General features: G+C 41.4%; 1 protein-coding gene and 1 long non-coding RNA gene across 2 annotated transcripts; one reads left to right on the forward strand and one right to left on the reverse strand.

The window, feature by feature from the left end:
- Positions 1-27: 27 nt before the first annotated feature.
- RPP40 (ribonuclease P/MRP subunit p40) lies at positions 28-8,975 on the forward strand. The gene is made up of 8 exons (XM_019419856.2): positions 28-150; positions 1,738-1,882; positions 3,201-3,269; positions 4,091-4,186; positions 4,867-4,992; positions 6,955-7,153; positions 7,288-7,422; positions 8,755-8,975. Exons 1-8 carry the CDS (start codon positions 28-30, stop codon positions 8,951-8,953), a joined length of 1,092 nt encoding a protein of 363 aa, XP_019275401.2. The 3' UTR covers positions 8,954-8,975.
- On the reverse strand, positions 6,793-16,004 carry LOC128777727 (uncharacterized). The gene is made up of 2 exons (XR_008423062.1): positions 15,734-16,004; positions 6,793-7,617 (listed from the first exon to the last, which is right to left on the reverse strand). It is a non-coding gene; the product is annotated as an uncharacterized LOC128777727 (long non-coding RNA).
- Between the last annotated feature and the right edge of the window lie 1,269 nt (positions 16,005-17,273).

Below are 17,273 nucleotides of genomic sequence, written 5' to 3' on the forward strand. Positions count from 1 at the left end.
TCGCTCAGGGCTTGCGCCGGAGAGAGCATGGCCACACTGCGCAGGCTGCGAGAGGTTCCCCGACACTTGCTGGTCTGCGAGAAATCCAACTTCGGCCATGACAAGTCGCGCCACCGGCATCTTGTGGAGACGCACTACCATAATTACAGGGTGAGTCTGGCCGTCGTGGGCCACTCAGGAAGTACCCCGTCTCCGGGAGCTGGAGAGATGTGAGGAAAGTCGCGTTCAGTGAGGAGCCCGCCCTCAGCGCGAAGAGGGGCGGGGCCCCGCGCTAGGCACTTTGGGAGCTGTAGTCTCTAAACTACTCCGAGCTGGTAGTTTGCAGAGCTGCAGGACTACAACTCCCAGGATGGGCCGGGAGTAGGGGCAGTGTCCTGTCCTCGCAAGGAGGGGCTGGGCGATTTGCTCTGGGCCGATTCCAAAGCGTCGCTGGCTACTTTGGCCCCGCCCCCGGTGGAACACTTTCTTCGGAGGGAAAAGTCAGGCACGGGCCTCTGGAGTTGAAAGGCTGTGACGTATGCCACGTGGAGCCGCGGACTGGCTCCAAATTGGGGCCTCGCGCCCCTCCCCACCTCTTGATTCCTTCTCCCACCTCATGGGAGCATCTTGCCGAGTCCAGACCCAGGAAGCACATGCTTTTCTAAACTGTTTAGAGGAACTAATTTTATCTCTGAGAAAAGTTTCCACTTTGCCTGTTACCTTCTGTGGTCTCCAGCTGGAGCGCGCTAGGTTGTCAGGTTTAGAGTGAAATGAGTCGTGGTGTCCCTGTTTGCAAGCATAATTTAAGAGCTTTACAGGGGGGGTAACTTTGGCTTTTGCTTTGTAAAAATGTCAGCCGCATGGGGCGCCTTTCTGCAGATGTGGAAATTGAGGCATCAGTGAGGTTAATTATTGGTTCATCCAGCATCTGGCAAGAGAAGAGGAGAATAATCCAAATGTTAGTCAAGGGTCTAATGGTCCGTTCTCACCAACCCATTTAAGTGGTGAGGCCTCCAAAAACTCGACTTAAACTGGTTTAAGCCTTTTACTTTTACTTGAAATTGATCAGGCTAATCTCCACCCAGGTCTGACTGGCAGTTTCTCAGAGACACAAATGGTGACCTTGGTCCCTCAGGAATAGACTGGTGTTTGAGCTTTGGGAGAGCACTTTTCAAGGTGTGGAGCATTTTGGCCACATTTGAAACTGGTTAGGCTTAACATCTCTGCCTTAGATGGAAAGCTCACCAGCAGCAGTCAGGGTGTGTGCCTTCTCCCGCCTGGGCTGATCTGTAGAATTCTTCTGTCTAGAAAATGGAAATAACCAGGAGCACTTATGCTTTCGTGGAGCCTGTTAATGATTGATGTCCCTAATTTCTGTAAGCCCTAAAGGACAGTCCCTTTGATTCCAGCTGGTACCAGGATAAACAAATCTAGGGATATTCCATTGTACTAGATTGCCCTAAAAATTAGAGTAGTGGACAGGATATAAAAGATATTGCTTATTTGCAAAAGATGAAATGCAAGCAAGAGCTTTCTATTAATTTTTTTTTTTCTCATTCAGCTTTCCTATAATGTTTGAATACACAAATAACATGAATTGTCAAATTTCTTTTTTCCTGAGACTGGTAAATTAATTTAAGAGTTTTATAGAAACCTGTGGGGGAATAGTTAGCAGCCTTCATATGTTATAGCATCCCTAAAAAGCTGGGGGTTAATCTACATGAAAATAAGGCTTATTTATATTACACATTCCAATAGGTTTCATTTCTGATTCCTGAATGTGGGATACTATCAAAAGAACTGAAAAACCTGGTCATGGAAACCGGACCCTATTACTTTGTGAAGAACTTACCTCTTCATGAGTTAATTACACATGAATTCATCAACACCTTTGTGAAGAAAGGTGAGGAAAACCTGATCATATCTATGAACGTGGCAAGCTGAGAAAGGATAGTTAGATCACATCACAATACTAGGGGTCTTCCCTTGTCTTCAACAGGGCCTCTGGAGATGGTCTGTGTGGTCAAGTGCGTGCATCGCCCCCCTGCCCTCAGTGTTCTCACCCTACACTTTCTGGCGCTCTCTTTAGGTGGTGGTTTCTGATTACACTTGTTCACAAGTGTGGCATGGGGATGTTATAAGATGAAGGTATCTCTCGTCTTAAAACAAGGATTCAGGAAGAGGAAGGTCTTGGGATCTGTGTGTTCAGATACACTGCTTTTGGGTGTGTGGCTGCAGAGACCACTATGTTCCCACTCAGTCCCCACTCAGCAGTCTCAAAGGGTTCATCTCCTGATGCAGCCACAGCGGCTGTTCACCAGGCGGTGTGCCCGTTTATGGTTCAGTGCCTTCTGCTTAGATTTTGTGGCTCTGACCCTCTTCTGCTCACCCCATTTCCATTCGTGTCTGCTGGGTTGATTTCTCTGTTGTAGTTGTTTTGTAGGGGCCACTTGTTTGAAACTGTATGTCAGTGTCTTTAGGGAATGCACCCTCACTACATGAATCACTGTGAGTAAGCCCCTTATCTTGTTGCCGGCCCTGTGTCTGTCCTCTGCATGGAGCTACGAAGAATCCAGTTCCTTGCAGTTCCTCTCCTTCAGGTGCTGCTGGCACTGCTCGAGAAACTGACATGTTGTCCCTGGCCCCATCAACTTTATTCCTTTCATCTGCTCTGAAATTCGGTACTAATTTGTTAATAATGTGGACACTGGCTGCAACAGGCACTTTTAACTATCTGAACTCTTGCAACAGCTCTCCAAATTAGGGTTATGGTCCCCATTTTACAGGTGAGGAAACTGAGGTTCAGAGAGGCTGCGTGGCTTTCCTAACCTCACACAAGTTCCTGGCGCATTTTGAAACTTTACCTGGAACCCTTCCTCTCAAGTGTATACATTTCCCTAGTGTTCTACTTTGTGCCTCTGCCAGCATCCCCGGGGGTACGCACTCCACCCTGAGTCCATTTTCTGCTTGATGGCAGTCACCTGGCACAAATAGGCCCTGGGGGGAGGGGGGGGCATGAACTAGCTAGAGTGTGGCCTCTGTGTCCTCCAGCTCAGCCTTGGCAGGTTTGAGGTTGATTGAGTGAGCTGGAGCAGTGGTGGATACTGACCTTTAATCACCTGGAAGATTTGTTACAGTGTAAAGATAATCTGCTAAATTTTTGTAGGTGTGATTTTTTTTTTTTTTTCCTTAATTTCTGGTCTGGGCTCTTTCTCTTATAGGTTCGTGCTATGCACTAACATACCATACAAATATTGATGAAGATAATACAGTTGCCCTGCTGCCAAATGGTAACAACACTCAGTCTTTTCTTTGATTTTAGAAGAAATACTGTAAAAAAAAAAAAAAAAAAAAAAAAAAGTCAAAACTCCAGATTCATTCCCCTTCTTAGAAGGAATTATTGTTAACAATTAGGAATTATTGGTGTTTATTCTTCCTGACATTTTCTTTATTTTTTTTAATGTTTTATTTTTGAGAGACAGAGAGAGAGAGAGCGAACAGTGGAGGGGCAAAGAGAGAGGATCTGAAGCGGGCTCTGTACTGACAGCAGAGAGCCTGATATGGGGCTTAAGCTCATGAACCATGAAATCATGACCTGAGCTGAAGTTGGACTCCCAACTGACTGAGCCACCCAGGCTCCCTTCTCTTGACATTTCCTATAAATTTATAAACAGACATAAAGCTTGTTCTTTTTTTTTTTTTTTTTAACATAAATTTCATTGTATTACATTGTTTCTCAGTTTGCTTTTTTCCCCAATATGTCATAGACATCTTTCCATATCAGGGCATATAGTTCTGACTTACTATTTTTAATATTTTGAAGGTATTCCAGTGAATAGATATACCATGATTTAACTATTATTTCTTTAATAAAAATGTACATATTTCTGTTTTCACTATCATAAGTAATATCCGTGTATGTATAATACATTAAAATATCCTTCTACATAAGTAAGATGTATGTATAAATAATATCTTTGTATCACAAGGAAGATCCTTGTATGTAGTTTATTACCCTCATATCTAACTGTTGAATTTGCTGTGTTCTCTGTTCAGTCAGAGAACATGTCATATTTTAGCATCTTTTTTGGGGGAATTATTTGATTTTTAGGGAAATTAATTTTATCACTGGATAAAGATACTTATGAAGAAACTGGACTTCAAGGTCGTCCATCTCAGTATTCTGGCAGAAAAATCATGAAGTTTAGTAAGTATTATGCTCCATCAGTTTCCAACAAGTCAGTAATCGTCCTGTAGCTATTGAAGTTTAAATGTTTGAATTGCTGCTGTTCTTTTTGTTCAGAAGAACTATGGCTTTTTCTTGTCTTTAAAACTTCTGACTCAAGGGGCTCTAGGTTGAGCTTTGGAGAGAATAAGATTGCTGTTGTATCTATTTCTCTGCAGCTGTAGGCTGAATCTTACACAGATCACAGAGTTGGAATGGTCCATTAAATATATGTTTTGGGCCAAAAATTCAAAGTAATGAACCCAACAATAAGAGTCTACAACTTGTTCTTAATAAAGAATTTCCTTTACTTTCACCTAATTTTTATGATTACTGGTAGAGATTCACCTGTGAGTGAAAAGAGATGGTTCTACTGATAGTGTCCGGCTTGAACGTGAATAAGTGAGGCTGCCACATCCATTGGTAGATTTAGGATTGACTTCCCAAGGACCTCTGCTCTTGGTCTTTGACCTAGGAAAAAGTATGAATTTAAAACAAGGCAGAGTTTTGATTTGGTAAACCAAAGGAGTGCAAGAAGAACAAAATAATTTTTACTATTCACAAAATTCCAAAAATTCTGATGCTTTTTAATACAACACTTTTGCCAGTGTAGGCTGTAGTATATGTGAATGAACGATGTATTCCTCTTTCCATTTTTTAAGTTGTTTCCATTGATTTGATGGATTTATCCCTTAACCTGGATTCTAAGAAGTATGAAAGAGTTTCTTGGTCCTTCAAAGAAAAGAAGCCCTTGAAATTTGATTTTCTCTTGGCTTGGCATCACACAGGTATGAAAAATATGTAACAATACAATGACTTGGAAATCCAATTATTGATTAAAGGGGGGTAATAGAGAATTCAAACAGGTGATTCATCCTTATGGTCTAGGATATTGTATACATATATGCATAAACATTATTCAGGAAGCTGCTTGCAGCCCTCTGCCCTCTCCAAAAGCTATACATCAAGATGATCTAGGCCCACAGGCATCTGCCTCCATCACCGTGGGGTATGTTTGGATCCAGAGATGATGGCTTCAGAGCAGCTCTTTTTTTTTTTTTTTTTTTTCAACGTGTTTTATTTATTTTTGGGACAGAGAGAGACAGAGCATGAACGGGGGAGGGGCAGAGAGAGAGGGAGACACAGAATCGGAAACAGGCTCCAGGCTCCGAGCCATCAGCCCAGAACCTGACGCGGGGCTCGAACTCACGGACCGCGAGATCGTGACCTGGCTGAAGTCGGATGCTTCACCGACTGTGCCACCCAGGCGCCCCAAGAGCAGCTAACTCTTATCTGTTTCTCCTCTTCCTTCCTGCAGCTTACCTCAGATAGCCTTGGCTGCACATTTTTAAATAACACACATTCTAAATACAAACTGTTGATTATGGCAAGATAATAATCAGGCAGACCATTCATTGTCAGGTTAAATTTGTCATAACTTGAAATTGATTGAACGTTAAATTTAGTTCAGGGGTCCCCAGACAATGTTGATTTGCTTACAACTGCCATGTGCCTTGGTCCTTTTAGAGTGTATCTTTGGTCCATCACAAGATTGTCATGGGTCAGATCATTAGTTATGATGGTGTGGTACTCTGTTTTGGAGAATAGGGAGACACATAGGTCCATTTTGGAGATCACGCCTATCCATCTGCTCTTCCTTGGAAGTTTCTGGTCACTGGGTGCTGTAGGTTGCTTGCATGGGTCTGGAATGCTTCACTGCTTCTCCTACTTATGGTAGAGATACAAGAGGGCAGAGACACTGACTGACATTTCAGTTGCTCGAAGTGTTCATTGAGTACCTTCTGTATATTGGGTTCTGGAGAGTTCTGTGTTCCTAAGACTGCATATTATTCTAAGGGCTTATCAGGAACTGGGGAAGGTCTGAGATTTTCCCCACTTGTAAGCTAAGAAGTTAGCCTGCACAGTCTCATGGATGCTGGCAGAAGGTACGAGACTCAGGTCAGAGGCAAAGGATTTAATTATTCATAGTGTCAGTGGCTGGACTATGAGCATATACAGTAGTGCACCAAGTCCCAGTACCTACAGGGTGATACACAGTGGGCCAGGTGACACCCGCGCATGGAGTGGGCTGCATTACAGAAGAGGAATCCGGAACTCCAGTCTTATACTGGCCAGTAAGCCTGCTGACCTTTGCTCCTGGAGGTGGGGGATGGGGGTAGGTGGAGTTGAGATGGAGAGCAGATTATTTCTATTGCCCTGGACAGTAAGAAAGCCTGCCTGTTGCTCCCCCCACTAAGGGGGCCACAACCGCTGTCTCCCAAGGCTGTTGGAAAATCCGTGAAGATACATTGATTTTACTGGGTTTTTAAAGACAAGCTCAGATGAGATGCTGCCATCGTTCAGTTCGTCTTGTGCTTCCTTTAGAGAGATTATGCAAATAAGCTCCTCTCTGTAGAGTTCACTAATTTTATTTACACACAAGTGGTGCTTTTTTATTTAGTCAATCAAAATTCTCAGATTAGGGCACCTATGATACTACTATGGGTTGGACGTGAAAGGGTTACGCGTTTCCAGGAAAAGTGAAAGAAAGCGAATGTTTACAGAACTTTGGCACCAAGGAGCCCAAAGCAACTTAAATGATTTTAATTTGAATACAGCTTTGCACACCCTCCTTCTGCTTTACTTCATCCCGCCTGCTCCCCGGAACTGTCGGGAGGGAATGGGGTGGTTCCAGGGATTCGCCGAACTTGTTTCCAGTACTCACATGGCCTTTTATGGTGTGTTCTAAGGTGCAGAAGAATCAAGGATGATGTCGTACTTTTCCAGTTACGGAATTCAGGAGCGGCAGCCGCGAGTAGCCCTGAGCACGGCGAGCGAGCTGCAGTGCCCGGTGCTGCGGAGCGGCGAGCTCGGGGGAGCCCCGGGGGCGGCTTGCAGCGCCCCTGAGCTCCTGGACTGGCTGGGCGCCGTCTTCAGTAACGCCCAACTGTGCGTCCGGGGGGCCCGGGCTGGGGCGTGGCCAGCTCCGCGTTCTTCATGGGGGTTTATACTTTGAAAATGATCAGGTGGGAGATAACAGAGGTATTTTCTTTCTTTCTCTTTTGTGTGTGTGTGTGCTACAGAAATAATGAGCCGAATAATTTCGTATCAACCTATTGTTGTCCTCAGCCGAGCACGGTGGTGGCAAAAGCTTACTTGTGTACAATCACTGGGTTCATAGTTCCAGAGAAGATACGTCTCCTGTTGGAACAGCTGTGGTGAGAACTTTTTTTTGCCTTTTAGGTCTTGCTTGTTCATGCCAGCGTGACACGTCCGGGGCAGGGCTACTGTTCCAAATCGCAGGGCTCTCTTGCACACGTCTTCTCTTTTTTCCTCACTTGGGTGCACAGTGTGGTAACATTATCATCTTAAATGATGTGACTGTCCTTGGTGAGAGGAAAATTCTGTTTATACTTAACAAAAAGACAAAGAGCAGAGTTTAATTAGGCTTCTTGAAAACAAGCTGTTCATTTTTCACGTCGTGCCCCAAAGGTTATAATACCACTTAGGAAAATGGTGATACTCTATGGAACACGTTATGGTCTGTTTTAAATGTTAGAGTTCTGCGAAGGTTTTTTTTTGAAATGGGGTGAGAAAGCAAGTTGACCATCTTTGAAACCAAATCATGTCTAACATCTGTTCCCGCTCTTAACATCTTCCCAGGGCAGGGTTCACATGCCAGGGACTGGACACGCAGGATGGGGTGTGTGGTTGGGGTCCGGAAAGGTACTCTCTAGAAAAAACACCACATTGTATCTAATGTCAGGAAACTCCATTCCCGTATTAAAAAGACTATGAAGTAAACATAACGCCTTCGCAGTCTTCACTTTTCAAATGTCTAAGATTTAAGTCTTGAGGGTTTTCTAAGTCTAATACCCCTTTTCACTTACTAGTTTAGTAGTTTGATTTTCCTCAATAAGAAGGTTGGATTTTAGGGGCACCTGGGTGGCTCAGTCGGTTGAGTGGCTGACTTCAGCTCAAGTCATGGTCTCGGGGTTCATGAGTTTGGGCAGGGGTCGGGCTCTGTGCTGACAGCTCAGAGCCTGGAGCCTGCTTTGGATTGTGTGTCTCCCTCTCTCTCCCCCTCCCTTGCTCATGCTCTCTCTCTCTCTCTCTCTCATTCTCAAAAATGAATAAACATTAAAAATAATAATAATAATAAAAAGAAGCTTGGATTTTATTTAAATGCAGTAAATTATTCTGCAGTGTTGCCATGAACACAGACTGTTGAGCGAACAACACTGTTAAATGGAGGGAAACTATTTTTATACACTTCTGTGGTTTTTTTTTTCTTTGCATCTTACATGTTGTTCCATAGTAAGCGTAGGAACTGCTGAAGTTGGTTTTGTGCATTCTGTATTGGTTAACGTTTATTGAGTTCACCACATAGTAATTTGAATGTAATTTGTATCTCTTAATTTTTTATCAATAGAAGCTAAGGTCTGAGCTTCATTGGAACATCAGAAATACCACTCATTCTGAATAAGTGAAAATATAAATGTGAACGTTCCTAGCCCTCCCGTTTGTTAAGATTTCTCTTTCTTTTTCAGTCGCTACTTTGATGAACCAAAGTTAGCTCCTTGGGTTACATTGTCAGTTCAAGGCTTTGCAGACAGTCCTGTTTCGTGGAGAGAAAATGAACATGGTTTTCGAAAAGGAGGAGAACATTTATACAACTTCGTGATTTTTAATAATCAAGACTATTGGCTTCAGATGGCTGTTGGGGCGAACGATGACTGTCCACCATAAAAACTACAAAACCTTAAATCACGTTTGTGTATGTTTCTGTTTGGTTTCAGATTTCTTAATGGTAAAGGGCTGTATGTTCACCCAGGCTTGTATGATGATGGCATTTCTACTCTTGACTTAGGGCCCATCCTGTGAGTGCAGCTGGGCCTGACATCCAGTACAGATCTCATAGTTGACTACCCCTGGTCAGCATCAGTATAAGCACAGAGGTGTGGGTCACTACATGGTAGAGCAGAGCAGGATGGCCAGGGAACAGGCGCTGTTGGACCATTGGGTAAGATGTGTGCCATTACTCAGGCGTATGATTACAGGTTTTTCACATAATAATTAGATTATACTTCTCAGGGCCAGTCCCTGTTGTTAAGTGCTGATTGTGTATCACCTCATTTATTTCTCACATGAACCCCAGGAGGAAATAGTGGCACAGAGTATAAACAAGTGAGCAAGATCACGCTGGCTGTGGATCTGAGACTTGACCTCAGGTTAGCTGGTTCCTAAGTGTGTGTTCCACTCTTGCCTCTGGATCAAGGAGGGGTGCTTCGATACTGTATATTGTAAAGCACAAGTCAAAAGAATTTTTTTTTCCAGCTGTGGCTGATAAGGACCAGCTGAAAACAACTAAAACTTCTGGAATACATATCAAGAACGATTTTTAAAAATGGATTGATGAGCTGCAAAAGAATTTAAGAATTCTCAAAAAAATTTAAATATTCTTTTTTTTTAATGTTTATTTTTGAGAGAGAGAGACAGAGTGTGAGTGGGGGAGGGGCAGAGAGACAGAGGGAAACACAGAATCCAAAGCAGGCTCCAGGCTCTGAGCTGGAAGGCTCAATGTAGGGCTTGAACTCATAAACCGTGAGATCATGACCTGAGCCAAGGTCAGACACTCAACCGACAGCCACCCAGGCGCCCCAAGAATTCTCAAAAAATTTTAAATGGAGGTAGAAACACAAAGAGGTAATTAGGATACTGGTGCCACTTTTCACCCTTATGACATTTGCCAAATATCAAATTGAACTTTGTTTTTCAGCACCTGGGGTGGGGAAGGGCCAGTAGCACAGCTGACAAAACTTAGGTCCTGCCCATGGTAGGGGGACTGATAGGAGACCTCACAAGGCTGAGACCCCAAAAAAGACAGTGTAAGGGTGAACAAATCTGTCTGTTTCCTCCCTCTCCAATCTCCCCTTGTCCTCCTTCACTCCCCCCACCCCCCCGCCCTACAGATAGCGAGGAAGATTGCTTATCCCATCTCCCCTGAGGATATGTATATATGTGTGTGTGTGTATATATATATGTATACATATATGTATATATGTATATGTAAATATATAGCCACATTCAGCCCCCAAACTGATTTGTTTGCACAGCCTGGGTAGTCTAAAAAAGTGTCATGCTGGAAATTTAAAGTGATACCAGGTTTTTAGTGCCTTCCAGGTGACAGAAGCAAACCATTGTCTTTGGAGGAACTCAGAAATAGTTTCAAGGAATGCAATTTCACAACCAAAAATCACAAACATGTAAGAGAGACAAGAGCCAGCAGAAACAATGGACAAAAGAAGCAGGCCTACAGACTTAAGCTATTAAGACTTACCAGACATGGGGTGCCTGGGTGACTCAGTCGGTTAAGCATCCAAATCTTGATTTCAGCTCGGGTCATGATCTCTAGATTGTGAGATCAAGCCCTGCATTGGGCTCTGTGCTGAGCGTGGAGCCTACTTGAGATTCTCTCCCTCTCCCTCTGCCTGTCCCCCACTTGTGCATGCGCACACACTTTGTCTTACAAAAGAAAAGACTTAACCAGACATAAGAGTATGTTTTATATTTAAAGAAATAAGAGAGATTAAAGAGCATGGGAGCAGATGGGAAAAGGACCAAATGGAAATCTAGGAATGAGGAACACCATAATTAAAAGTTAAGTGGATTGACTAACATGACAACAAACTAGGTACCACTGAGAAAATAATAGGAAGAAATAAGGATGTTTTGGACTTGCAAAAGACTGTATCACCAGCAGATACTCACTACAAGAAAGATGAAAGGGTGTTCTTCAGACGGAAGGAAAATAATCCCGGATGGAAATATAGATCGTCACAAAGGGATGAAGAGCAGAGGAAATAGTATGAGTAAATGTATGATTTATTATTTTTAAAGCTTCTTTAAGAGGTAATTATAAACAATTATAGGAAAGTAGCATGGACTTTATAATATATGTAAAAGCAAAATGATGACAAGAAAGGCTAAACAAGGGGGGGGGATGTATACTATAAGCATACTTATAAGGGTCTTATATTAGATGTAAAATGAGAGAACTATAATTCGAATGTAGGCTGTGATAAGTTAAAGATGTATACTATAAACCCTAAAGCTACCACCAAAATAGCCAAAAGATTATAGCTGTGAAACTAACAACAGATGAAATGCAATAAAAAAATAATAGATTAATCAAAAAAAAAAATGATAAGAGGTAAAAGAGTAGAGAACAAATGGAATAAATAGAAAATAAATAGCAAGGGGGGCACCCAGGTGGTTTAGTTGGTTAAGTGCCTGACTTGATTTTGGCTCAGGTCATGATTTCATGGTTTGTGGATTTGTGCCCCATGTTGGGGTCCCATGCTCATTGTGGAACCTACTTGGGATTCTTTCTCTCCTGTCTTCCCCTCCCATGCTTGTGCTCTCTGTCTCAAAAAAAAAAAAAAAAAAAAAAAAAAAATGTGTATATATAAATAGCAAGGTGATAGACTCCAACCTAACCATACCAATATTCACATTAAATGTAAAGTCTAAATTCCCCAATTAAAAGGCAGAGATTGTCAGATTGAATTTTTAAAAACTACATTAGGGGCATCTGGGTGGCTCAGTTGGTTAAGCGTCTGACTCTTGGTTTCGGCTCAGGTCATGATGTCACAGTTTCATGAGTTCAAGCCCCACATTAGACTCTGCGTCGGTAGTGTAATGCCTGCTTGGGATTTTCTCTCTCTCCCTCTTTCTCTGCCCTTCCCCACTCGTACTGCCTCTGTCTCTCTCAAAAACAAAAATAAAACCTATATTATGTCTTCAAGAAATGTACTTTAAATATAAAAAATAGGTTAAAAATAAAAGGATAGAAAAAGATACACCATGCTAACACTAGTCAAAAGAAAGCTAGAATGGGTATATTAATAACAAAATGGACTGTAGAACAAAGAATTTTAACAGGGATTAAGGATTATTTCATTATGATAATGGAGTCAGTTAATGAATGTAACTGACAGCAATCCTAAATGTTTTTGCACCTAGTAACAAAGCTTCAAGACATGAAACAAAAGCTAACCAGACTAAGGAAAAATGGATAATTACACAATTATCAAAGATTTTATTACTCCTTTCTAAAACTGATAGAACAAGTTGGCAGAATAAAAATATAGCAGACTTGGATGACAATATCAGCCTATTAGACCTAGTTGATATTTGTAGAACATTCCACACTAACACTGCAGAATACAAAAGTGCACATAGAATATTTATGAAGATAGACCACATTGTAGCCCATTAAAAAATCATAAATTTGAAAGTATTCATCATAACAAATTATGTTATTTGGTCATAGAGGAGTTATGTTAGAAACCAATAAAAGGAAAAAAATCAAAAAGAGAGCCTTGAAAATCCTCAAATATTTGGAAATTAACTCACAAGTCAAAGAAATCTAAAGGGGAATTAGTAACTTGAAGTGAATGAAAAAAATTGTAGGTTGCCACTAAAGCAGTACTTACTAGGGAAACTTGTAGTAGTATATACCTGTATTAGAGAGGTCTCAAATCAGTGACCTGAATTTCCACTTTAAGAAACTAGAAAAATAAGAGCAAATTCAATACAAAGTAAGCAGAAGAGGAATAATAAAGATCAAAGTGGAAATCAATTAAATAAAAGACAAAAACAATAGAACAATCATGGGGTACCTGGGTGGCTCAATCGGTTGGGCATCCAGCAACCTTGGCTCAGGTCATGATCTCGTGGTTTGTGAGTTTAGGCCCCCCAGTCAGGGTCTGTGCTGACAGCCCAGAGCCTGGAGCCTGCTTCAGATTCTGTGTCTCCCCCTCTCTCTGCCCCTTCCCTGCTTACACTCTGTCTCTCTCAAAAATAAGTAAACATTAAAAAACAAAAAGAACAATAGAGAACAATCAGTGAATCTAAAAGCTTCTTCTTTGGGAAAAAAAGACCAATAAAAAATCCAGCCAGATTGGTGAGGGGAAAAAGAAAGAAGAGAAATTACCAATATAAGGAAAGAGAGAAGTAACATCCCTACAGATTCTACAGATATTAAAAGGAATATTAGGAGCACCTTTATGCCAATAAATTCAAAATCCTAGATGAAACCAACAAATCCCTTGAAAGACACAAATTCACAGACCTCACCAAAAAAGGAGCAGATAACCTGAACAGCCCTACAGAAGAAATTAAAATTACAGTTTTAAGACCTTCCTGTAACAAAAATCCAGGTCCAGGTGGCTTTAGTGATGGGTTTTACCAAACACTTAGGGAAGAAATAATACTAAATCTGCACAAACTTCCAAAAAATCAAGGACAGAATGCTTCCCAACTCATTCTATGAGATGAACATAACTCTAGTACCAAAATTATCCTGATACCCTAGCCAGACAAAGCTACAAGAAATACTACAAGAAAAGCTACAAAGCGATATTCCACATAAGCATAAATTCAAAAGTTCTAAGGAAAAGTTTAGTAAATTGAATCTTCTGTAATAAAAAGATAATATATCACATTCATAGGATTTATCCTAAGAATGCAGGGCTGATACAGCGTTCACACAATCCTCTCAATCAGTACAGAAAAAGCACCTGACAAAATACCATCATCTATTTCTGAGAAAAACTCAGGCAAACTAGGAATAAAGGGCACTTACCCCATTTGATAAAGGGCATCTACAGAAACCATAGAGCTAACATGTTTAATTGTGAAAGACTGAATAATTTCCCCCTAACATCAGGAACAAATTTGGGATGTCTCTATCCAACATTATACAGGAGATTCTAGACTGTACAACTGGGCAAGAAACAAAGGGCATCCAGATTGGAAAACATAAAAGAGGACATGATTTTCAGTCATGTAGAGAATGCACAATGGAGTCCACAAACTATGCATTAGAACCAATAAGTGACTTCATCAAGGTTGTAAGATACAAAGCAATGTACAAAAATCATGTTTGGGGTGCCTGGGTGGCTCAGTCGGTTGAGCATCTGACTTCAGCTCAGGTCGTGATCTCACAGTTGGTGAGTTTGAGCCCCTCATCGGGCTCTGTGCTGACAGCTCAGAGCCTGGAGCCTGCTTCCAATTCTGTGTCTCCCTCTCTCTCTGTCCCTCTCCCCCTCGTGCTCTCTTTCTCTCAAAAATAAATATTAAAAAAATTTTTTTTAAATCATGTTTGTGTATGTAGCAACAAACAATTAGAAATTGAAATTAAAGATCCACATTTACAACAGCTTAAAAATGTATTTAGGGATAAATGTGACAAAATATGTGATAGACCTGTATATTGAAAACTACAAAATATTGCTATAATAAGACATAAATAAATAATAATATATACCTTGTCTGTAGATTAGGAGATTCTGTATTGTTAAAATATATTTCCAAAATACAGATTCAGTATAACTCAGTATAATCCCAATCCCAATCCAAATCCCAGCAGACTATTTTGGGTGTGTATATATATAAATTGACTAGCAGATTCTAAAATCTCTGTACTGCAGTGGACTTAGAATAGCCTCCAGGGCTGCTTTAGAACTTGACAATATTATCACCAAAAGTTTCCAGCTGCTCCATTCCCTGCCCCCACATGATGTAAAACCTCAGCCCAAGCAGGAAGTCAGAAGGTGTTTTTGTTTCAGTATGTCCCTCTTATTATCTGTAAGAGTGCATGCCAACTGAGAGGAAGTGTTGTAATAAGGAAGTTAATTTAGGAAGTGTCAATTGAAGTTGGAAATAAGATTTATTGCTGTTAATTCTTTGGAATAATCTGGGGTTGGTTAGTGTTTTCAAACTGTACCTGCCAGTTGATACCATTATCATCTACTTTCCATATAAGATTAAAATGAATCTGATATAAAAGGATTTTCTAAAGACTGAGTTGATGAATTTATATGCATAGGAAAATAGACTTGTAGATCTCCAAGGAACAAGTGTCAAGAGGTTTCTGTAAGAAAGGAAGAGAGAAAGAGAGGAGGAAAGAAAGACCTACAGATTACCAAGGCAGTTTTCTTAAATTTAGAGCAGGGACATGGTAACACAGCAACCGACCAAAAAACCTATGCCAGAAGCATCCCTTTTAAGGAGCTAAGATCATGTTCAAATTCTTTTAGTGTCATTTGCTGGGACTTGGGGACCAGAGGGACTATTGCAAGCATATTCCTAGGAATCCAGATCAGGGGAAAAGGTTACCCTTTGGATGCAAAGTTACTGCTGTATTCATCTTAATAAATAAAATTAAATTATTTGGCAGAAAGCCAAGTGTGACCCACCCATTTCTGGGGAAATGACCAGAGGTTGAAGATGATTATTTTCATCTCTTGTAATTGAAGAAATATTTGCCTTGTTTTCCTACTGCCCAAAGTTGGGATTTTCCTCCTTCTTCTGGCATGTTGCCTCTAAACTCATGTGCCATTTTGACCACAAAGCTCCCTGGCTTCTTTGGAGACATGAAACCAATGGGATATATATATTTATATTTATAAAATAAATATATTGTTATATATTACAAATATTTATTATGATGAATTTACTTACAATTATGGAGGCTGAGTGGTCCCACCATATCTGCTATCTGCAAGCTGGAAACCTAGGCGAGCTGAAGGCATGGTTCACTCCAGCTCAAATGCCTGAGGACTAGGAGAGACAATGGTGTAAGTCCCAGACCAGGGGAAAAAGACAGGTGTCCTTGCCCAGCAGTCAGGCAGAGAGAGTGCAAATTCTCCCTTTCTCAGCCTTGTTGTTCAATTCAGGCTCTCAAGGGATTGGATGAGGACCACCCACATTGAGAAGGGCAATCTGCTTTACAGAGTCCACTGATTCAAATGCTACTCTCATTTAGACACCTTCCTCCCAGACACACCCAGAAAAAATGTTTAGCCAAATATCTAGATACTGCAATGGTCTAGTCAAGTTGACACAAAATTAACCATCACACTCCTTCATGAATTACTTTAGTCTGTTGTAGTGTTAGTCAAATTGTTGGTGTGCCTTCCTTCTCCTTTTGAAGAAAAGCTATTCAGGAGGAGTGTTGTCTCTACCTTGACCTCATTAGCTCTTGACTCAAGCTAACATGGTGGACTATTACCGCTGAAGGAGCTGAATCAATATTCTGGAAGGGATGAAGTTTCAGGTCAGCTAGGACTCTTCCCCTGGGGAGGAAATCCACTTGCGAACTCCCTGGTCTTGGAGCTACTCTCTTTTAGCCCCACCCCTTCACCCCCTGGGCCCCAACTTGCCAGTTTGGGAAGATATCGCTCAAAAGGACACCAGCTTTCTTTGGCTAGAGGTTGGTAGGAGCCACATCAGGAGAATGCATTACTTTATAGAAAAAACCATTTTCTTAAATACAGCCTGGTGCCCCTTTCATGGGATAGCTGTTCATGCATTGCTTCTACAGAGTGACTACCCTTGTTTTAGGACAGGAAAAACTCCTGGAAAAGACAATTGGGCTTGGGGTAGGATTGATTTTTTTACTTTCTCTTTTAACATCCGTATTAGGGGTGTCAGTGTAGGAAGTTGCCGCCGCAATCCATCACAATCACTTGAGCACCATTAGCAGGGAAATCCTCAGTGAGAAAGGTGGAAATGTAAAGAAATTCAGGGACTGGAAATCGGGGCTATCATTCTATTAGCATCTGTGAGCCCTTTCTGAGGGAAAAACAGGCACACACAAAAAAGTATATTCCTGCAGACTTCTGTTGTTTCCCTCAACTAATGAGGTAAGTTGGAGCCCTTTCATTTATGAAGAACTCACATCTGGTTCTTATTTCAGATAACAATTGGCAGCTTCAAGGCAGTGCATTCTGTAAATCTTAGTAAGTCTCTTGGCTTTTAGGCCAGGCTGCCTGATACTCTTCTGGGTGAGAGACCCAGATAAGATTTGGAGGGCTTGAGAATGTAGGGCAGTCTCTTGGGTCTATAAGCAGACAGAATTTATGATGTTTCTCATAGGCCTCTAACATGTCTCAATATCTTTGTTCCTGAGGGAAAGTTGTGGGCAGATAATGCCTTCTGAACTTCCAATGCTTGTCTGTTTCTCAACTGGTAAACTTTGCCCCTGTTTCATTTTGGATTC

This window comes from Panthera pardus, unplaced genomic scaffold (assembly GCF_024362965.1).
Source record: "Panthera pardus isolate Hobbes unplaced genomic scaffold, ASM2436296v1 HiC_scaffold_17, whole genome shotgun sequence".
In the NCBI taxonomy this organism is placed as follows: Eukaryota; Metazoa; Chordata; class Mammalia; order Carnivora; family Felidae; genus Panthera; species Panthera pardus.